The 23,126-nt window shown below is 38.7% G+C and overlaps 1 protein-coding gene across 1 annotated transcript in view; it reads left to right on the forward strand.

The window, feature by feature from the left end:
- The window catches only part of HUWE1 (HECT, UBA and WWE domain containing 1, E3 ubiquitin protein ligase), a 155,140-nt gene that overhangs the window by 99,344 nt on the left and 32,670 nt on the right, over nucleotides 1–23,126 (forward strand). The window contains exons 33-49 of the mRNA XM_015597907.2: nucleotides 641–878; nucleotides 1,273–1,503; nucleotides 2,656–2,778; nucleotides 3,275–3,370; nucleotides 6,419–6,688; nucleotides 7,941–8,093; nucleotides 9,526–9,653; nucleotides 9,879–9,960; nucleotides 10,579–10,755; nucleotides 11,242–11,401; nucleotides 11,656–12,014; nucleotides 14,332–14,527; nucleotides 15,926–16,093; nucleotides 17,321–17,466; nucleotides 17,895–17,961; nucleotides 19,420–19,634; nucleotides 22,693–22,904. Of these exons, the coding sequence (XP_015453393.1) occupies nucleotides 641–878; nucleotides 1,273–1,503; nucleotides 2,656–2,778; nucleotides 3,275–3,370; nucleotides 6,419–6,688; nucleotides 7,941–8,093; nucleotides 9,526–9,653; nucleotides 9,879–9,960; nucleotides 10,579–10,755; nucleotides 11,242–11,401; nucleotides 11,656–12,014; nucleotides 14,332–14,527; nucleotides 15,926–16,093; nucleotides 17,321–17,466; nucleotides 17,895–17,961; nucleotides 19,420–19,634; nucleotides 22,693–22,904 (3,021 nt within the window). The remainder of the gene's footprint in view (nucleotides 1–640; nucleotides 879–1,272; nucleotides 1,504–2,655; nucleotides 2,779–3,274; nucleotides 3,371–6,418; nucleotides 6,689–7,940; nucleotides 8,094–9,525; nucleotides 9,654–9,878; nucleotides 9,961–10,578; nucleotides 10,756–11,241; nucleotides 11,402–11,655; nucleotides 12,015–14,331; nucleotides 14,528–15,925; nucleotides 16,094–17,320; nucleotides 17,467–17,894; nucleotides 17,962–19,419; nucleotides 19,635–22,692; nucleotides 22,905–23,126) is intronic.

Raw genomic sequence — 23,126 nt, forward strand, 5'->3', positions numbered from 1 at the left:
CTTCACTGAGAAGCATTTCTTAGAGTTTAGTTTTTTCCGTGTGCCTTAGCAGTCCACAGCTCTCTAAGTCACCTATCCTGTGACAGTAGGATACATAGAGACACCCACTGGTGGTAACTGTTTATGTTCCAGGAACTAGCTATATTTGTCTCCATCTTCCTTGGAGGGTGGGATTCAGCTTGTCTCGGAGGTGTTTGTAAGGGTCTCTTTTCCTCGTTTGGTTTCCTATAGCTGGTACATATATTTCTAATAGATTTGTCTTTTTCTGGTGTTTCTCTGAATATGACAATTTCTCTGTTTCTCTTGGTCAGAATTTTAAGCTAAGTTTCACCTTTTTTGTTTGTTTTGACTTCAAAAAGTAATGCTAGAAGTGGTAATCATTTTGCAGAATATATCTGTGTATCAATCACATTGTACACCTTAAACTGACATATGTAACATGTCGTTAATACCTCTATAAAGGTAAAGACCAAAAGAAGGTAAAGCTAATAAATGTTTGACAGATTGGAAGCAGTAGCTCCAAGGAGAGTGGACGTGTACTTCCAATCTAGAGATTGGGAACCTATTGAATGTCCTTTCAACACACTCCCCATCTACAATACTAATATTTTATCTACATACTTCTCTTATTTGAATTTAGAACTTTCAATTGGGCTCTGTCCATGGGAGGCAAAGTTCCTGTTGCTGAGGGATTAGAACATTCAGACTTACCTGACGGCACAGGAGAATTCCTAGATGCTTGGCTTATGCTGGTGGAGAAGATGGTGAATCCCACCACGGTGCTTGAATCTCCACATTCACTGCCTGCCAAATTACCTGGAGGTGTCCAGAACTTTCCACAATTCAGTGCCCTCCGCTTCCTTGTGGTAACTCAGAAAGTGAGTATTCAGCATTCTAGAACCAAGAGGAATTTCTCATGCTGACTAGGTAGCTCCCACTCTGTTTTACCTTCCTTAATTAAATAACTTGGTGATTGGAGAACCATCGGATCCTATTCCCAGGTAGGGCTGCATGACAGATGGAGATAGAGACCATGTAAGAATTTTCTGTAGTTACAAATATTTGAACTGTAAACCTCAGATTGGTACTCTCAGGTTGAGTTAAATGCCTCCTTCTCTGTGCTTTCTTAGGCCCCCTCAGTACTGACCTAGGATTTTGTTGTTGGCATGGACTGATTGTAGAAGGACCATCCCATAGGTCTTTGACTTATTCCTCCCAGGGCTTTGAACTGAGACAAAGTGATTTTCACACAACTTTTCAAATGACCTACAGGCAGCCTTTACCTGCATCAAAAACCTGTGGAACCGGAAACCCCTGAAGGTGTATGGTGGGCGAATGGCTGAGTCCATGCTGGCCATCCTGTGCCACATCCTCCGAGGAGAACCTGTGATTCGAGAGAGACTGAGCAAAGAGAAGGAGGGATCTCGAGGAGAAGAGGATACAGGGCAAGAGGAAGGTGGCTCCCGCCGAGAGCCTCAAGTCAACCAGCAACAACTGCAGCAGGTAGGATCCTGGTCTGATACTCCAAGGCCCAGACTTTGCACCTAATAGAGTGCGATTCTTGTGGATTTTTTCTAAATTTACATACCACTTAAATGCCTGGTCCTATTAGCCAGGAGATAGGTTTAAATTTGCTCTTTTCTCTTAGTATTTATGTTTTCTCCTGAGAAAGCTAGAGTGTAGTCTTAGTGCTTCTAACAGGTAAAAGATCTGTGTTCTTCCAAGCTTGTTGTTTAGTATTAGAACTCTTTTAAGTACTTTCAGTAAGCTGCAGCTATATGTTCTTGGAAGTAATTTGTTTTTGACTTCTTTGATTAATCTGTAAAGGAAAGGGATATCGTGACCTAAATTTATTCTCCAACAGGAGCTTTCTGAAACCTTATTTACCTATAAACTTTTTTTTATTATTTTTAAACATATAAACCACATTTCGAAAATCAGAAGCTAGGAGCAGTAGTGGGTGGCAGGGTAAGGGAAGCACTTATGAACCTGACACATTTCAATCTCAAAAGAGCATTTAGCATATTCCTATATGTGTTTAAGTGTGTGTTCTCTTTGTATCTAGAGCCCTGTTCAAATGTATCTTTTATATATGTATGCCAAATTTTTTATTAATAAATAAAATACAGCAAAATATTTTTTAAAAGGCATTCGTAATGTCATCGCATAATTATTGTGTCCTTTATCACTTAGTTCTAAACCTAATATTTACCTAGTTCACATACAATGTGTAGAATTGTACTGTCATTAAGAAAATGGTGGGTTTTTTTAATGTCTTGGTTTTTTTTTTTTTTTTTGCCGGACCTTAATTTTCTTTATGTTGTAAAGCTGTGTTATATAGTTTCTTTTTGCTTTTATGCGTGAATCTCACTTTTCGAATTAGAATAATCCTATTGATGATGATAACCATTTAGCCCCATTTTCTTAGAGGATGGAATTGAGAATCAATTGTCCCATGTGTAGCTCTAATGTTATAGAAGCACCACATAGAAAAGTTCGTTTATGTTACCTAACTGCTTTAGCTTATAAATGTCCTCAGTTCACACGAAGTTAGAAAAACTTGTTTCCATCTTGAAAGGGTTCCTTTCTTTTTAAAATGTGTTTGGATTTCTCTTTTACTGTGGTTCTGAGATCCCGCATGCATTCTTTTGGTAGCTCATGGACATGGGCTTTACAAGGGAACATGCCATGGAGGCCCTGTTGAATACCAGCACCATGGAGCAGGCCACAGAGTACCTTCTAACCCACCCTCCCCCAATCATGGGAGGAGTTGTTCGGGTGAGTTGGCTCAGGGGCTCTAATCTTGCAGGACATCGGTTTGGCTGCTCATGTGCTTTTCCTCTCTCATGCTTCCATCACTGGTCTTCCCTTCCCTAAACTACTTCTCATTTTCAGACTTCTCCATGCCAGTATTTTCTTTTTTGTGATAACTCTCCTAGCTCAAGAATGTAATGAGCAGAAGCTTCCTATCTCCCAGCCATGCAAATTACTGGACTTTGTTTGCAGAAGAACTCTTAAATTATCCACAGTCAGAAAGCAATATGAGGCTTTCTTTTCTGAGATGCAGAATAGTTGGACACATTGAAGTCCCCTTATACAATTTCATTGTGATTTTCTCTCTCTGTTCTTGTAGTGACCAGGTAAGACTAGTTGGATTTAACTCTAGAGAGCAGTATTTGGAGCCCCTTTTTTTCGAAAGCTTGAGCACAGGATGTCTGATTCCTTATGAGTTGGGGTGTGTATAGTTGCTGGATTTTCTGTTGTTGCTCTGTAGGATCTGAGTATGTCCGAAGAGGACCAGATGATGAGAGCGATTGCCATGTCTCTGGGACAGGATATCCCAATGGATCAAAGGGCAGAGTCACCTGAGGTAACTAGAATACGGGGCATCTAACACATTAATCTTAGTATTCTATGAACATTCTGCTACTACTGCAGAGTAATTAGTGGAATTAAAGTCTAACAGAACACATGGGAGAAGGAGAGAAAAAAATGACATAGATGATAAGAAGCTCTTTTCATCTCTCTGGCGACCAAATCAAAGTTGTGACAGAAAGGAGGAGCAAACACCAAGGAAAATCGCCTGGAATCTAGATTCACAAACCCTACAACTAGGAAGGGAAATAAGAAATCACCCTGCAATGGAAGGAGGTAGGGCTGGGCGAAGACGCAAAGCTGCCAGGTCCCAAGCTGATGAGTGAACAGAGGACATCATAGCAGCAGTAGTCGGCAGCTACAGATGCCTCATAAAAGGACCGTGTCCGCAAATGGACTTTCGTGGTGACTTGCTTGCTCTGAGCACCAGCATCAGGTCGGCTGCGCAGGGAACACCAGGGATTAGAGTGGGACACTGAGTTGTTGGAGTGAGGGCCAGAAGCTAGACTTGCTCTGTACAGAAGTGCCAGTGGTGTCCATTGTTCCTCTGTTGAGCCCTCCTAGGGTGTAGACACAGCGCTGCCACAGCTGAGAAGTCATCAAACTGGATTAACAGAGATTGCTCTGCCCAAAGGATTCCCTGAAGCTCCACTTCCCTCAACTTGCAGCCCCACCCAAGCCACATCCAGGTGTGTCCTCAGCAAGTGATGTGCCCCTTGCTGAGCAATGCCTAGACACACACTGGTGGCAGCTGACCGTGGTTCCTGGCATGGCCTCTTGAGGCAAGTATAAGCACAGCATCTGTGGATTGCTTGCTGAATCTTAACAGGTGGCCCTTGAGGGGCCCAGGCTGGGACTAAACTTGGCCTGCAGCTGAGCCCCTCTCAGGACTACACCACTGGACACCTACTTCACAAAGCCTCACTAATAAGACCAGGAGATTTAAGAGCTTTGCTTAGTACATAGAAACAGACACAGAAAGGCAGCCAAAATGGGAAGACAAAGAAGTAGAAACCATATGAGAGCAGAACAGAAATCTAGAAGTAATGGAATCAAGCAATCTAACGGAGAGTTCAAAACTCTCTGGTTATAAAGATGTTCGATGAACTTGGGGGAAGTGTAGATGAACTCAGTGAGAACTTTAACAAGGAGATTAAAAAAAACAACAACATGGAAATGGAAATTTTAAAAGGGAACCAGTCAGAAATGAAGAACACATTATCTGAGATGAGAAGTATATTAAATGGAATAAACAGAGTGAATAAAGAAAGAGGATCGAATGACCTATATAGAGGATAGGGAAGCCAAGGACACTCAGAATGGCAAGAAAAAAGAAGCCAAGACTATAATAGTAATTTAAGGATCCTATGAGACTCTTAAATGTAAAAATATCCGTGTCATAGGGATACCGGGAAAAAAAAGATGTTGAAGAGCTATTTGAAGAAATAATAATGGAAAACTTCCCTAACCTTATGAATGAAATAAAACATAAAACCCCAGGAAGCTCAGAGAGTCCCCAAAACCAGGAACCCAAAGAGGCCCACACCAAGACACATCATAATTAAAATGCCAGAGTTTAAATACAAAGAATCTTAAAAGCAGCAAGAGAAAAGCAATTAGTAACCTACAAGGGAACACCCACAAGACTGGCAGGTGATTTCTCAAAAGAAACTATGCAGGACAGAAGGGCTTGGCACAAAATCTTCGACATGATGAAAACCCAAGATCTACAACCAGGAATACTTTATCCAGCAAAGCTTTCTTTTAGAGTCGAAGGACAGAGAAAGAGCTTCCCAGACAAAAATAAGCTAAAGCAATTTATCATCACCAAGCCAGTATTACTTGTTGGAGGGACTTCTTTAAGAAGAAAAAACGTATCAAAAACAGGAATAAAGAATGGTAATAACTACATTCCTATCAACAAGTACCTCAAGTGGAAAAAAATTAAGTGCTCCAACCAAAGGATAAGGTGGCTGAATGGATAAGAAATAAGACCTCTACATATGCTGCCTACAAGAGACTCACTTCAGATTAAAAGACACACAGAGACTAAAAGGAAGGGGATAGAAAAATATACTGCCTTGATGGACCTAGAGAGTATTGTGCTGAATGAAATGGATCAGATAGAGAAAGACAAATATCTCAAGGTTTCATGTACATGTGGAATCTAAAGAACAAAATAAACAGCAACAAAAGTTAACTAAACTCAAAGATAGAGAATATTTTCAGGGCTACTAGATGGGGAGGTGGTTGAGGGGGATGAAAAAAAGTCACAAAAGGATTAAGAGGTAAAAATGGGTAACTGGAGAATAGACGTGGAGTTGTGGAGCGTAGCATGGGGAAGATGGCTAATAATGTAATAAATATGTAAGAGGGAAGAGGGGTATTAGATTTAGTGGGGTGATAACTTTGAGAGTTATGTGGATCTCTGATCACTATGCAACTGAAACGTATATTATTGTATGCCAACTATAATTAAAACTCACTGAATTGTACAATGTAAATACAAGCAACTAATTGTCTATTATATTTCAATAAAGCTTGGGGGGGGGGAGAAACACATGGGAGTACTCATTCATCCCAACCTTGCCATCACTGATCTACATTGTATTGATCTAAAGCTTTAAGTGGAGCAGATGAAGCATTGATCTTTATTGTTAAATAAGCGACCCAAAATGTACTTGGTAGTGTCCATGAGTCCAAACTTGGCTATTTCTAGATAACAGTTGCGTCTGTTTACTATACTGGCAGAAAATGCAGGACAGTGTCTACAAATGGTTTTGTAGGAAATAATGTAGGGATGCTGTGAGTAAATTGGCAGTACTTGAGGGTTTGTAAGTGTCCTTCCTCTCTGCTCTCCTTGTCTTGTCTTAGCCTGTGTGGCTGCCCTCATACTCGTTGCCACACAGTGATGAACGTATATCAACTTGCTTTGAGGAGAAGGTAGGAGATATTCATATGATAGGGCAAATACATTTTTAGAGTATTCCTCGTCTTCCTTCATGTCTTCCATATGCTGTCATTCTTCCTTCCTTGCCTCCAGGAAGTTGCATGCCGGAAAGAGGAGGAGGAACGGAAAGCTCGGGAAAAGCAGGAAGAGGAAGAGGCTAAATGTCTAGAGAAGTTCCAGGATGCTGATCCACTGGAGCAAGATGAGCTCCACACTTTCACAGACACCATGTTGCCAGGTTGCTTCCACCTTCTTGATGAGCTGCCTGACACAGTGTACCGGGTGTGTGATCTGATCATGACAGCAATAAAACGTAATGGAGCAGACTATCGGGACATGATTCTGAAGCAAGTAGTCAATCAGGTAAGCTCTCTGGGCACCAAAAGAGAGGAGTATGTAAAGTGTTTTCCTGCCATCTATCAAAACCTAATTTCTAAAAAAAAGTATTTTTGCATTTCACCCAGTATGGATGTATTCTCTATTTGAATTCTTTAAGTCTGGTATTCTAGCTCTCTCTTGAGTGTTCCTGCAAAAAGTGAATTAAGTACTTCACAAAAATATCTTTGAAAGGAAAAAAACAAAGCCAAAGACCTCTTTTTCTAAGCAGTTCTTCTTAGGTTCATCTTCAGTGTCCAAAATGTGTCTCATTCTTGAACCAGGTTAGGTCCCCTGGACTAACAGTGATAAAATGTTTTTTCCTCCTCTTCTATGAAGCAACCACTTTGGCACATAAGTCCCCATCCTGTTGAATAGCTATGATCTGGTGCTGTTTTGTTTGTTTGTTTGTTTGTTTGTTTGTTTTTAAGCAGTGGTTTTCCTCATTGTGAGGTTAATTTATACTAATTGTAGAAGTTGGGTAAGAACTAAATTACCCTAAATCCCTACACAAACAGCTAGTTAACATTTTGGTTGTATTTCCTTTACTATTTATGTATTTAAGTCTTTGGAATCTTGTTTTATTTGTAAAGTCAAGAAGCAGAGGAAGAAATCAAAAAGTAATGTACACAATCATAGGTAATAATAAACAGTGTTATGGAAACACCACAGAAATACATCACAAAAGTAAAACTGGATAAATCATTTTTTCATAAAATTTGATCAGGATTCAGTTAACTTTATATTAAGAGCTTATATAAATGATTTTAAGAAAACTAAAACCTTAATAAAAAACACTTATATAAAATTTATTACAGGACATTTAACATGCTTACTAAAGCAAGACCAAGATTTCTAACATTCTAATTGTTTTTAATGATAATTCTGGGGCAGAATGTAGTGAAAGATTGCTGATAGAAGTGTGAGTTCGTAGAATTTTTGTGGGGTTGACTGTATGCACCAGAAATTTTTTTTTTTAATATTCATTTCCTTTAACTTAGAATTTAGGTTTCTTAATCTAGCCTAAGAAAGTCATCTTTTAGAGATGATCCTGTGGTAGCATATATCTTTTTTTTTTTTAATTCAGACATTAAATCCCAGTAGTTAATATGTTACTATTTAACTACCTTCCTTTGGCAAGTGTGTTGAGAATGGATTTTTTTATAAGGTTGAGAATGTTTTGATAAACTTTATCATACTCTGTCTACATTTATCTGACTTGGCCACTCTGCTTTTCTAGGTGTGGGAAGCTGCTGATGTATTGATCAAAGACGCCCTTCCCCTGACAACGAGCGATACAAAAACTGTGTCAGAGTGGATCAGCCAGATGGCCACTCTGCCTCAGGCATCAAATTTGGCTACTAGAATCTTGCTTTTAACACTGCTTTTTGAGGTAAGATTTAGATCTTTCGGTCCCTCTTATTTATCAGAATTATTGAACACCTATCATTTGAGACATTGAATAAGGTTAGACCGAAACGTAAGGCATGATCTCTGCATTTCATGAGCTCACAGATTCTAATAGGCTATAACACATAATTAAGTACAAAATATAGCATTCTTTGCCATGTGAGCGGTATGAACAATTTTGTCTGAGTTCAGTGAGGGAATATGCACAACTTACAGACAATAAGAGACAGGCTTCCCAGACAAGCGGTAATTGAATTGAGTCTTAGAGGATTTGGAGGTGTTTATTAAAAGTATTCCAAAAGAACTATTGAAGTTCTGTTGTGGAATACTTTTGGCCTCTCTGAGAAAACCTCTAACTGGCAGCCAAAGAGTGAGGTAGGTGGTGAAAATTGATAATAGGCATCAAATAGAATCTGACTCCTTTGTACCTGGTCAGCACATTATTTGAGGGAAGAGTAGTTTGGCCAGGATGTGTTCTTGTTCCAGCCAAAACAAGAACTAGGAGGTAGTTGACCTTGAACAAATGAACTTTATTTGTCATCATGTTTAACAATAAAACCTGAACTTAATTAAACCCTTTGGACAACTTGGGAGATAAGTTCAATATATGTGTCAAACTATATATGTTTACAGTCTTGGGGCTTTCCATTATGGTGGAAATGGTGATTCTTATAGCACTTGCAAATAGCTTGCAAAGCGTGAATGATGGGCATCCCCTCTTTTTAAAAAATCACAGGTAACACTCTTGTATTTCTTTCTAGTCCTTTTTCTATGTGTTTAAACAATTGGGATCAGACTATTTAGAAAGTTGTATATTATTTTCTCTCTGTATTAATATTTTCTTGTGTCATGTATAATTTCATCTTTTGGACATCCCTAGTTTATTTAAGTAATTGCTTATTGTTGGACATTTAAATTACTTCCAATGATTTCCTATTATAAGTAACATTTTAGTGTAGCCCTCTAAGGGGAAACATTAACTGAGTTACTGTGTTTAATTATTCTATCTTCCTTGAAAGACTATAAAAGTTCTCTGTAAATCAGAAGCTTTTCAACTTCAACATAGTTAACACTGTATAGCCTAGATGACAATCCTTAATGATATTAATGATGCTAATAACAGTTTCCATATTAAGCACATAGCTAATGTGCCAGGCACTGTGTTGGGCACTTTGAATATATAGCATCATTTCATTATCTGTTACCCTGGAGGAAGAAATTATTCCCTTTGAAACAAAGGCCCAGGGAATTTAAGTAACTCATCTTAGATCACATAGCTGGTGCATGCAGAGGTAGAATTTGGATTTATCCAGTTCTGTTAGTATTCACCTCTGTGATTTCCTATGCCATGTTAATCCTTCTTACATAGTAGAAGTTGGTATGTTTTATTTTTTTCCCTTTGATTAATCAATCAGGAGTTGAAGCTACCTTGTGCTTGGGTGGTTGAATCTAGTGGCATCCTTAATGTCCTAATCAAACTCTTGGAAGTGGTTCAGCCCTGTCTACAGGCCGCCAAGGAGCAAAAGGAGGTCCAGACCCCAAAGTGAGTGACCCTCTATCTCTCCACTAGTTTCATTTGTATTTCTCTGGGACTTGGGCCCTCAAGCTTAGGGCCTGAATTAAGCACTTTACTGGGGCATGTATGGAGCAAATCTTGGGTACCTTATGGTTTTAAAGTTGTAAAGTGCCTGATGAAGTCAAGATAAGTTTTCCCATGTTGCGTACAAGTTTCTGGCTTGCCTAGAGTCAATCATTGTTCCTTTTGTAGGTGGATCACCCCAGTGTTGCTCCTGATTGATTTCTATGAAAAGACAGCCATCTCCTCAAAAAGGAGAGCCCAAATGACTAAGGTATATAATATAGTGTATATGGTTGGCAGAACTGCTTAACTTTTTGAGGCAAGAGTAGACAAGAAGAGAATATAAGACCATAGTAAAGAATGTCAAGCTCTCTGATCAAGGCATAAAGTCTCAAGGTGTATTGATAGCTTGATTGTTCTTCTGAATGGAGTGTTAGAATTACTTGCCGAAGGACCTAAGAACTTACTGGAAGTAAATGTTAAAGGAGTATGCAGAGGAAGAGTGGCTCTTCTGTTATGTAATGTACTGAATATGCCGTAATTCCTCCAAAAGCTAGTGTTCCTTACATATGCCACATTATCTCAGTACCTCCTCAGAAACAGAAATTTTGTTCCAGTATATCTAAAATAATGTTCCCCTTTTGTGGAAAACAGTTGGAAACAAAAGGAAAGCAGAGGATTGCAGGACAAGAATGTAGAGGGTTTTGTGAATTTGGAGAGGCTCAGGAATATGAGGATTAATGTATACAAAAACTTATCTCAAAATATATTAAATATTCAGTATATTTTTCCTGGGTTAGCTTTAGCAACGAACACTAATGAAGTTAATGTTTCTTCTAATAACTAACTGTGTAGGAAATAAAAAGAAACTTTATGTTCTTATATTTAGTACTTACAGTCCAACAACAACAACTGGCGTTGGTTCGATGACCGGTCTGGACGTTGGTGTAGTTACAGTGCAAGCAACAACAGCACTATTGATTCTGCCTGGAAATCTGGAGAGACAAGTGTTCGTTTCACTGCAGGCCGAAGAAGATACACTGTCCAGTTCACTACAATGGTTCAGGTACATGGTCATTTAGTGCCTTAAACTTTATTAAAAACAGGGGAAGGTGCCTAAGTATGCCTTTTGGTTTCTTCCTGAACCAGCAGTCCTGACATGTGTTAATAAAGAAGGGTATTACCATGCTACTACTAAATTGAGTTTTCAGAGTGCTGAGTCTTCATGAAATCATCAGGTGGACCTTGAATCTGTGGTATTTTGATACTGTCCCACCTGGAAATGATCTTAAGTGTTGGGTCAAGGATTAAGGAGTAGTTAAGGATGATGTCTGCTCTATTGGAAAGTTTCACCTGTCATGAGCAACTTGTTATTAGGGCCTTTCGTATTTTCCTTCTAGGAACCTTCAAGGCTTTCTCTCTCTGTGAATGATAGGGATGGGATAAATTGCCAGGGTTTCTTTCTGTTGCAGCATTTTCCCTGGGAATTCCAATACCCCTCCCCCATGGTTTCTTTTTTGGTAAAGGTATTTTTGTCTGCTTGAATTCCTAGGTTAATGAAGAAACAGGGAACCGTCGCCCTGTAATGCTGACTCTCCTGAGGGTACCACGGCTGAATAAAAACTCTAAAAACAGCAATGGTCAGGAACTAGAGAAGACGCTAGAAGAAAGCAAAGAAATGGATATCAAGCGTAAAGATAATAAAGTCAATGGTATGGATTCTTAGTTTTGAATAATGTTTTACATGAATGTTTTAGTTTTGATGAATGTTTTACATGAAGCTAGTGTGCCTTTAAGGCTTAAGTTCTGGTTGATTTCATTGAGTGATTTCTTATCTGGTCTTAAAATTGGTGTCTGGCATGTTTCCCTTCATAGGACCCAAGTGCTAGACTGGTTACTTAGGAAGGAGAGGTGTGGGTGGGAGTGTCAAGTTAAACTGTCTGAACTTTTACTTCCCCATTTGTAGATACCCCCTTGGCCCTAGAGAGTTCAAATACTGAAAAGGAGACAAGCCTGGAAGAAACAAAAATTGGGGAGATCCTGATCCAGGGCTTGACAGAGGATATGGTGACTGTTTTAATCCGGGCATGCGTGAGCATGCTAGGAGTCCCTGTGGACCCAGACACTTTGCATGCCACCCTTCGCCTCTGTCTGAGGCTCACCCGAGACCACAAATATGCCATGATGTTTGCAGAGCTGAAGAGTACCCGCATGATCTTGAATTTAACCCAGAGCTCAGGCTTCAATGGGTTTACTCCCCTGGTCACCCTTCTCTTAAGACACATCATTGAGGACCCCTGCACCCTCCGTCATACCATGGAAAAGGTGAGTCTCTTTGGTGTGATATGCTGGTTTAATTTCACGTCATACCTTTGTTGTCCTTAGTCTCAGAACAGATAGACGTCTGGTTCTTTTTAGGGTCTATAGCCAGATATGTAGACTATATGCCCTACCCAGCAAAATTTCCCAGCTGTATGCTTAGGTGTTTGCTTAGATATGATGGATTATCCCAGTGAATGACATGAAAAAAGAACTAGAAAATACATTTTTTACCCTTTAAATATATTGTAGTAATAGCTCTTATCTAGTAACTCCTCTCTGGCAATATAGGTTTCTTGAACCAAAAACTGTTAATAAGGAACTGGGATACCTTCCACCAAGTACATGTCTTAAAGATCATTCCCTTTTGTAGGAGTACTTCTCATGTGTTCACCCTAGAGCCTATTTTCTAAACACTGTTTTGGGGTTACAAAAGTTTTTGGAATGTTTATGATATGCCAGACACTGTGGTAGCTCTTCACAAATACCCATTGTGCAGATCAGAAAACTGTGATGCTTTAACGATTATTCTAGGAACACATAAAGCAGTGGAAGAAATGACAAAGTAACTAGGAAAAATAAATGTTTATAACATCAACATTAAGACATCATGGAAGGGTGGGGGGCAAATGTCTTACTAATAAGGCTTTTCCTCCTCGGTACTTTTACAAAATTCTTTCCTCTAGCTAAATCTTTGTCAACAGTTATCATGTGAATGTTACTAGACTTCACTTCCATTTTTCTCTCTTGGGACGTTGTTTACCACATTTATAAATAATGCAATATGTATTTTTGACCATAGCTTTGTAACATTAAGATTTCCTAGAAATCAAATCAAAAGGTGTAAATATTTTTTAACTCACTTGCCAGAACAGTGGTACTTTTTCATGCTTCTTTATGTGTATGGATATACATATCACATTCTTCAGATAGTTCTTTTTCATCTAGCATGTTTGATTTCACCTGTCATGAGCAAACAAAAGGCGAGCTATTAAAGGCAGCATGTACACTGATCCAAGGTGAGGAGACAGTCCAACAAAGAAAAAACAACCATGTATAGACAGGATTCTAACTTAAAAACAAAATAGTTCAGATGTTTAGTTTATACAACTTAAAAAATTCTAGGAAAGAAATATAGATTCTTGTTGGATGACAGAAAACTTTCTGAGCTTAAAGGAAATGGTATTTGGGGGTGTTGGGAACAAAAGAAGATCAGTGGCAATTTTAACATACCGAGTTGGCAAAATGTAAATGCTTGATAATATCCATTGCAGGTACGGGTGTGGAGAACCAGGCATACTCTTACTTTTGGTAGGAGTGGAAATTGGTGCAGCCACATTGGAGGGCAATTTGGTACTGTCAGTTTAAGATATCCTTTGACCTAGAAATTCTGTGGCTAAGAACTTAAAACTAAAGTCAAGTATGCCAAGGTACATATACAAGAATGTTCACTAGAATTGTTTGTAATATCAAGAAACTAGAGGTCTAATGTCCAGCAGAGGACTGGATAAATAAAATACCCCACATTTTCTATAGTGAAATTACACTTTTTTGTATTTAAAAAATAAATTGTATAATTGCAGCCTGACAGGCAAGATATAGGGATTAATATGCTACACTAAAGAGCATGACTATTTGGTAAATAATAATAATAAGATTCCAAAAGATGTTTATCTTTGTGAACATAGTTCACGAAGGAATAGATAATGGAAAACAGAATGGACTTATTTTAGTTATACCTTCTTGTATTTTCTATGATTGATGAGTCATTTTATGAGAAGAATAAAACCATAACAGTGTCTGAGCCATGAGGTATCAAAGCGAATAATCAGTAAAGTTTGATATCTCCTGTGACTATCATCTGAAACTGATGATTGTCTTTGAAGCATAAAGAAAATGTTTAATTTTGTTCTTATTACACTAAGTAGATATCAGTATTACATATTTTTAGAGTTTGAACCATTCTGGTTTAAAATTAGGACAGCATTTGGGAAGGCTAGGAGCTGGCACTTAAATGTGGGAGCCATAATCTGGATGAACGATCAGTGGTCTAGATACATTTTCTAATTTCTCTAAAGATCATATGTCATCTGGTCTAATAATTGATAGTTTGGGGATATGTTGAATGCTGTAACTTTTTTATAAGCCACATTTTTGAATCGGGAAGGGACATGACTTAAAAGACCAAAAATCTAAAGCTGTCATCCACTGTCTTAAGGCAGAGCTTGGTTAGTATTTTAATCTTTAGAAACTCTTCCTTGAATGCAACTGTATTTTTAGAAAGTGGTCTTTAATCAGCAGTATTTCTCCCCCTCTTTACTAGGTTGTTCGCTCAGCAGCTACAAGTGGAGCTGGTAGCACTACCTCTGGTGTTGTATCAGGCAGCCTCGGCTCTCGGGAGATCAACTACATCCTTCGTGTCCTTGGGCCAGCCGCATGCCGCAATCCAGACATTTTCACAGAAGTGGCCAACTGCTGTATCCGCATTGCCCTTCCAGCCCCTCGAGGCTCAGGGACTGGTGAGTTTCCCCTTTTCCTGGCTTTTGAGACATTGAAGTCTATGGCCTACTATAACTCCAGAGATTTTCTGTGAAGAGATCCATAACTTGGAAAGCCTCCTTAGGCAAGCATTGGGACATTGGCTGATTGGTCATGTGGGTCAATTCAGAGGTACTTCAGTAGCATCTCTGGTCCTTGCCCTGTGGTAATTCCTGTGAGAGATACCAAGAACTCATTCAGTCTATTCTTGTCTTCAAAGAACTCATTTTAGTGTGGCAACAGGGCTTACATACCATGAATGATTTACAAATAGAGTTATAATTGAGGAACAAATGGACATAATGACTTGTGATACAATATGAAGTATACAATATCATCTGTATATTCTTGCCAAAAAAGTTTGGCCTGCACTCCAAAGTCATCGTCCGGTTTCTGACTATGATGATTAAGCATGGCTACACTGGTGAATTTGAAATCATTGATGATCACAGAGCTTGGAAAATTGTTGTGAACCTCACAGGCAGGTTAAACAAGTGTGGAGTGTTCAAATAAAATGCCTCAATGGAGGGGGAAAAAATGTTTGGCCTATATTTAGTTATTATAATGAAGCAATTAGATAAATTGTAAGATGTTTCTGTAAGAGAATCGGCCTAGACACTCAAAAATATCTTAAAAGGATAAAATGCAAGGATATCCTAGATAAAAGGAGAGTAGATGGAGATCTCCAGCAACAACCTTGATGGGATTCTAGATCCAGATAAATGAAATTTGGAGAAATTTGAATACTATGTTTTAGATAATATGATTATATCCATGTTAAATTCCTTGGGTGTTATGATGGTATTGTGGTTATATTGGTTAATATCCTTGCTCTTAGGAGGCGCAGGTAGACATATTTAGAGGTAGACAAATGGTGATTTTAGATGAAAAGTATATGGATGTTTATTTACTAACCTTTCAACATTTCTGGAGGGGCAGGAGGGGCGCGTGCGTGTGTGTGTGTGTTAAGTAAGTAAGTAATTGGGAGGGGATCTAATTATTTTGGAAGTCTCAGCTATGTTCCTGACCCTGTACTGGGCATGTATCGTTTCATTTAATCCTCAGATTTCAAAAATGAGAAAATTGAGATTTGTTGGAAATAATTTGGCCATGATCTTATAATGGAAGTGAATTTTAAAACCAAGTCTCCCCAACCAAAGCCTGTCCTCTTTTTACCATTGGTATAGCTGTATTAAATCCTGTGGGATTTAGGGAAAGTAAAAGCCAGATTTTCCTGATAGGCTACTCAGACATTGTTTGGAAATGGCCTCGTGTCCCAACCTTGTATGTTATATGAACTCCCTTCTAATTCTTTATCAGTAACCAAGTGTAGATACTGATTCAATATTGACTGATTTTTCTGTCTCACTTTGGCTTAGCTTCAGATGATGAATTTGAGAATCTTAGAATTAAAGGCCCTAATGCTGTACAGTTGGTGAAGACAACCCCTTTGAAGCCCTCACCTCTGCCTGTCATTCCTGATACTATCAAGGAAGTGATCTATGATATGCTGAATGCCCTCGCTGCATACCATGCTCCAGAGGAAGGTATGTAGCTAGCCCACTTCTGGAAGCTGGGTACTTTGCCTGGGTCATTTCAACCAACTCATGATTTAGAGAGCACTCACTGTGTGCCCACACTGTGGGAATCAGAATAAATAAGACACACAGTGCCCTTCTCTAAAGAAGCTAATAGTCATATAGTATGACAGATGCCAAGTTAGTGGTAAATCCTCGAGCAAGGCACTTGACCTGGTGGGGCTGGGGCCTGTAGGGAAGTTTCTTAGATTAAGTGTTTTCTGAAAGAAGTCTTGAATGATAGAATGAGGAGATTGCCAGAGTTCTGTCATATGAGAATACATCCCATACAAAGGAAAGAATGAACAATGATTAAAAAGGAGATAATAACATTTTGTTAGTAGGTTGAAAATAAAATACCAAGAAATCTCTAATGTTTTCACTCTCAGAAACAAAACATCTTCGTTGCCCAAAGAGCTGGAAACAATATTAAAAGGCATGGTTAGGTTTCTTGGCCTTTGAGACCATCATCCCAGTCCATCTTTATTCATATTTAAGATGTTACTTGTAAGTACTGAGAAAGTCATGAATGGCTTGGAACCCAAGGTTCCAGTAAGATCTGTTTTATTCAGGACATGCTTATTTGATAGGTCCCACAGGATTGCCAAAAATTGATGAGTGCTGCCTTTAATAAGTCAAGAAAATGTGAGTCTTCACTTTGATGCTTTTTATCTATACAGCACTCTGATCCATAGAGCTCCTAGCTTCTACAGAACCGTTATCCCATCTCATATATCCCCCCCACCAAAAAATTAGCTTATATAGCTATAGCACTCTCCTGCTGCACTAGACATAATACCAGGTGTGTTCATTTAAACTTAGTAGTGACAGCTAAGGAAAGTGAGGCGACTAAGTAAATTGCCTCTGGTCACAAAACTAGTTAGTGATAGAATGAAGCCTTAAACCATGCTCTCTCTGCTATAAAGCAGGCCCTCAAATAATGTCATTTTGTTATAAAGTTAATGAGATGCCTTAGGTACTTTACTTTTGTTTATTTTAATTAGCTGTTTAAAGTCGTAGAACCTATTGGCAACGTTGATTAAGGACTTGCTGTAGTACATTTCTTCTCATGCTTAAGTGAAAGTGTAGTAATAGCACTATGTAAATAGTCACAGCAACCTGGAGTACAATTGTCCAAGCTACCAAATAGGCATTAATATTGCACAATTACAGAAAGAGTTTGGTTTTGTTTTTCAGCAGACAAATCTGATCCTAAACCTGGAGGTATGTCCCAAGAGGTTGGCCAGCTCCTGCAAGACATGGGCGATGATGTATACCAGCAGTACCGGTCACTTACTCGTCAAAGCAGTGACTTTGATGCACAGTCAGGTTTTTCCATTAATGTAAGTCAGTTCTGGCCTCCTATGTTCCTTCTCCCTTTCTGATACTTGTGTGTTCTCAGTATTTAGGGTTATGCCAGGGAAATTTAAAAGGTATTAATTTTGATGTATCTACACATTATATATTGCCTAAAAATGAAGGTAAAATTGGAGTATCCCTGGAATTTTCTTTTCTCTCCTTGGGTTGGAAATGTTTTCTTAATTCATTTTCCATTCTCTTCTTCCCCATCCCTTCCCCCCCAATCTCCCAGTCACTGTTTATAATGATGGCTTCCCACAGATTATAGTATATAGCAGGGGGGAAAGTAGTTAAAAGAGCCATCAAAGAGAATCTGTAGCATTCACAACCAGTTCCCTGGGAAGGAGTCCTACCATTTGGGGACAGCTGTCTTTGAAATTAATAATGGCTCAGGAGTTTTTTTCTTCCATAGAGTCAGGTCTTTGCTGCAGATGGTGCCTCTGCTGAGCCGTCCACATCTGGGACATCCCAAGGAGAAGGTAATGGTTCACTTTTCTCCCTCTTTTCTGATTTCTTGAAAACAACCTGAAGGAACTGCGTGTCCTGGCCAGGGGGTTGGGGAATACAAGCATAACTGTCAAATTTACTTTTCTTAAGTGAAACTCTCAGGGTTGAGCTCAGTGTTAATAAAGGGTTATTAAATAAACCCATAAATAAAGGGATTCTGTATGCTAAAGTTAATGGAGTTGGAACTTAACTAACCAAGTAATGGTTGTTATGGTTATCCTTTAGTTTTACTCTTTAGACCAGGGGTCCTCAAACCCTGGGTCATAGACTGGTACCAGTCCTTGGCCTGTTAGGAACCAGGCCGCACAGTAGGAGGAGGTGAGCAGCTGGCAAGCCAGTGAAGCTTCATCGGGATTTGCACCCACTCCCCAGTGCTAGCATCACTGCCTCAACTCTACCTCAGATCATCAGGCATTAGATTCTCATAGGAGCACCAGTCCCTGGTGCCAAAAAGATTGGGGACTGCTGCTTTAAACCACCCCATATATTTCTTTTGATGGCTTCCATGCTGGCTTATAAAACTTTGGTTCCAATGACACTATTCTAGCTATAAGATTTACATGGTGGATTCTTGCCTTCTAGAGCCCATTGACTGCTAACCAAGAATTAGAGAAGTGTCATGTGGAAACAGTTCTAATGAGACCTTTTAAGAGCTGCTTCTCCTGGGATAAAAAAGATCATTGAGATCTAAGGAGACATTGTACTTAATATCATATTAGACCTTGGAGATAAATCAGAAAGGCCGTTAATTAGTAAAATATTGGTTAATTCATTTTGGTGGACTTACTGTCCATATGTTGTGTATAGTATAGGTGATAACAGTATTACTCAAGGGAAGCATCAGTGCCCACTATGTGGCAGACTATAGTAGACACCAAAATAAATCAGATTCATTCCTTGCACTTAAAGAATTGTCTAGTGAGGGAGACCTGCAACGGTTATAATACATCGTAACTGTTGGAATGGAAGCAAGTTGGGATAAGGTATAGTGGGCACATGATATAATAGTATCTCAGTATGCGTGGATGAAACAGGAAAACATTTATAGAGGAGGTTAGCGTTTTAGTTGAGCTAGATAAGTCAATGTGTGCCAGGCAGACATGTGGAAAGGAAGAAGTAAGAGAGTATTCAAGGCATGTTTAGAGAATTACTATTAGTATACAGTATTTCTGGAGCATAAAATTATAAGATGAAGGAAGTGGCAGAAGATGTGCGAACAGTTAGGTGAAGCCTCCCTAATGTCCTATATCTGCAGACCATGTCTAAGACCTGGGTCATCCTACCTGTCTGTTCTTCCACTGCAATATGAGGAGGATATTCAATTTGTACCAGTGTTCAAAAGTGGAAAAGTGATATTCTTTCCACCTAAGGTTTGATTTTGTCAATATTCCAGTGCAAAATTGAACCAGTTTTTGCCTCTTTTTCAACAGCTTCAACTCCGGAGGAGTCTCGAGATGGGAAGAAAGATAAAGAAGGGGACCGGGCCTCTGAGGAAGGCAAGCAGAAAGGCAAGGGCAGCAAACCTTTAATGCCCACCTCCACTATTCTTCGTCTTCTGGCAGAGCTGGTGAGGTCCTATGTTGGTATTGCTACCCTGATTGCCAACTACAGCTACACTGTGGGCCAGTCTGAGCTTATCAAAGAGGTAATGTTTTCAACGTCTGCTTAAGATTTTATACTGTCATCATTTGGATACCTGCTATGTGTGTTGGACGCTTTGCTAGGAACCCATGTGTGCTAGCCTTGTGATGAGAGAGGCAGAGGCCTGTTAAGACACACTAAAGAGCTGAGGCTTTTTCCCATGGTGTGAAGCCATCAGACTCATTGCAGGGAGTGAGTCAATGTAATTTGTTAATTTGTTTTGTAGAAAATCTTTTGGTCTGCAGCATGGAGATTGCAAAAGGCAAGATTGGAATCAGAGAGTCAGACCAGTTAGGAATCTGATCTAGTAATCTAGGTAATACAGGATCTTGATGACATTTGGAGGGGGGAAATAGGTTAGTTTAAGAGACATTTTAAAGGTAGAAATGGACAAGAATTGGATTTAGAGGATGAAGATGAAATTAAGGCCTCAGATGTTTTATTTTTATTTTTTTATTCCTTTTATGTTAAAAGAGGAAACTGAAAAGAAAATGTAGAATTTGGGAGATATTTGTGAGTCACCTAGATAAAGGTGTCTAGGGGACAGTAAAATAAACCAAAAACATAAGAATATATCAGTGTTTTCTTCCAGACGTGGTAACAATGTTGGTAATGCAGAATATAAAAAAAAATCTAAATGTCTAATAGAGCTATGGAAAAGAATGAAGTATTTTATACGTCCCGATACAGAGTTATCTTCAGGTTAGATTTTTCAAGGGAGGGAGGGCACTTTTAAGAAACTATATCATGTTCCCACTATGTAAAAGCAGTGCCCAAGGAGATTTTTTTTATAAAGGGTACCATGTTTGTTGGGGTGGGAGGAGTCACAATAATTTTATGGTTAGTAAGTAGTAAAAAGTCTGATAGTGGAGCAGGGGCAATGATGTTGCAAAGAATATATGAAAAGCAGCTGCCATTTTTTAACCTATTTTAACTTTAATTCAGGTTTTTAAAGCATATAAAAATACACGACTCCTAAGTAATCTTTCTTGGATGACTACCACCCCAATTAAATAAAGCATTACAAATTCCACAAAAGCTGCTCTCCTCATGCCTTCATGTATCTCCCCCTCCACTTTGAACTTACATAAGGTCACCATTGAGTTCTGTTGTCATAGATTGGTTTTGTACTTTTTATGTAAATGGAATCTTACAGTATGTATTCTTTTGTGTCCGGTTTCTTTTGCTTAACATGTTTGCGAGATTCATTTTTGTATGTAGTTTAGTTTGTTTTCATTACTGTATAGAATTCCATTGTGTGACTATAACAGTCTTTTTATTCATTCTAGTGTTAATAGACAATTGGGTGGTTTTTCATTGGAGGTATTAAAGGTAGTGCTGCTACAATCATTCTTATACATGTCTTGGTGAACATATGCATGTCTTGGTGAGCATTTCTATTGGGTGATGTATGCCTAGGAGTAGAATTGCTGGTCAGTTCAGCTTTAGCAAAAGTTTTCCAGGGTGGTTGTGTCAATTCATATTATCTACCACCACAGCATGTGAGAGTTCAGATTTTCTCACTTCCTTGCTGTCACTCAGTATTTTTCTTATTTTTCATTTTAGCCATTCTAGTAGGTTTGTGGTGATACTGCATTATGAGTAAAATTTCCCTGTCTTTATTGGCCATTTGGATACTCTCTTTTGTGAAGTGTCCAAGTCTTTTATTCTTGTTTTCTATTAAGTTCTCTAGGTATTCTGGATATAAGTTCTTTGTGGAGTATATGCATTAACTACACACTAGGCATTTATTTGAAAGCTTTTAACTAATTTATACTAGTTGTTGTAATTTATAATATCACGGAATAAGAATTGTGAATTTTTAAGTATCTGCTTAATATGTATCTAGTGACCCACTGGTGCTGGGTATTCATAGAGATGCTTTCCAAATACTTTTGATAATCCTCACCTCAGCGCTGAAAGGTTATTGATGTTGCTCCTTTTACTAGAGAAGAGAGAAAACTCAGAGAGGTCAATTACTTGCCCAAGGCCACACTTGAGAAATTAGCAGGACTAGAATTGGAACCCAGGTTTCTGGTTCAAAATCCAAATTCTTTCTACTCAGTCACACCGCTTTCCCAAATTACAAAGCTTTTTTTCCAGTTTTTACTAATGTCATATAACATTATCTACACTTTTATTCAGAAAAGTGTTTTAACTTTTATTTTATTCACCACTGGGTAATTTTTAATTCTAATAGTTGTCTTAACAAGGTTACCTTATCTAATTTCCCAGACTCACATCCTTCACTGCATTTTTTATTGAGGTAAAAGTCACATGAAATTAAGCATTTTAAAGTGTAAAGTTTAGCAGCATTTAGTACTTCAGTTGTGCAGCCATCATCAGTGCATTTTGATCCAAAATCTGCTTAAATGGCAGTAGAACTAAGGTTTCTTTCTAAGGAAGTATCGAGGCACAAGTCATTGTTAGAGAAAAAGTCTGACTTAATTTCCTTCCCTGTCGTTGGGCCTTTTTTGCTATTTTAAGTAACCCTGCATTAAATATTTTTGCATATCCATATCTATGACTGTGCTGTTCTTATTCAACCCCTGGGTTTTCCAGCCCGGGGTCCTGAGTACATTGTAGATGTCAGTAAATATTACAATTTAATTGAGTACTGAAGGGATTATAGTACTCAATTAGGAATCAAGATTTGAATCTTTGTCATTAACTTCTTTGTGCAGGCCACATTTTGGGAGGCCTCGTATTACCCATATGTCAGATGGGGCAAATTATTGAATTGTCTCAACTCTTTTATAAGTTTGCTGTGAATACTTCTATTTAAATATCACATGTAAAAATGTTTTTTAAAATGACAAGTAACATCTAAGTGAAGTTGTTTAAACTGTATAGTAGGAAATGAATGGGATTTGGAAACAAAATCTGGATTTGCTACTCACTTAGCTTATACCTTTAAGCCTTTGTTTTCTCATCTGTAAAGTGGACCTGATGATTACTGGGTGACTTCAAGGATCAACTCTGTGTTCGTGCACCTTATTGATATGCAAATAATGTGACATAATTGTGTTTGTGAGTAAATGTCATGATTAATGACTTTTCAGGACTGCAGTGTGCTAGCTTTTGTTTTGGACCACCTCCTCCCACATACCCAGAATGCAGAAGACAAGGACACGCCTGCTCTGGCCCGCCTATTCCTCGCTAGCCTGGCTGCTGCAGGGAGTGGCACAGATGCCCAAGTGGCCCTTGTGAATGAAGTAAAAGCAGCCTTGGGACGGGCACTGGCTATGGCTGAGAGTACAGAGAAACATGCCAGGTAAAATCCATGCCTGACCTATTGCTGATAACCAATAGCATCTCCTTACTTCATTGTTGGCCCGTGGGATTCCTTGCATTTGAACAAGAGTTTGATTATACCGGCACTGTACATTCTCTGGTCCTCTCAAATAGTTAAAATACTAAAATGACTGATAACATTTGGAGGAGGTGGGTAAACTGACTTAGAGAAAACAAAGGGATACTTTCATTGTATTTCTAA

Source organism: Pteropus alecto, unplaced genomic scaffold (assembly GCF_000325575.1).
Source record: "Pteropus alecto unplaced genomic scaffold, ASM32557v1 scaffold159, whole genome shotgun sequence".
Taxonomy (NCBI): Eukaryota; Metazoa; Chordata; class Mammalia; order Chiroptera; family Pteropodidae; genus Pteropus; species Pteropus alecto.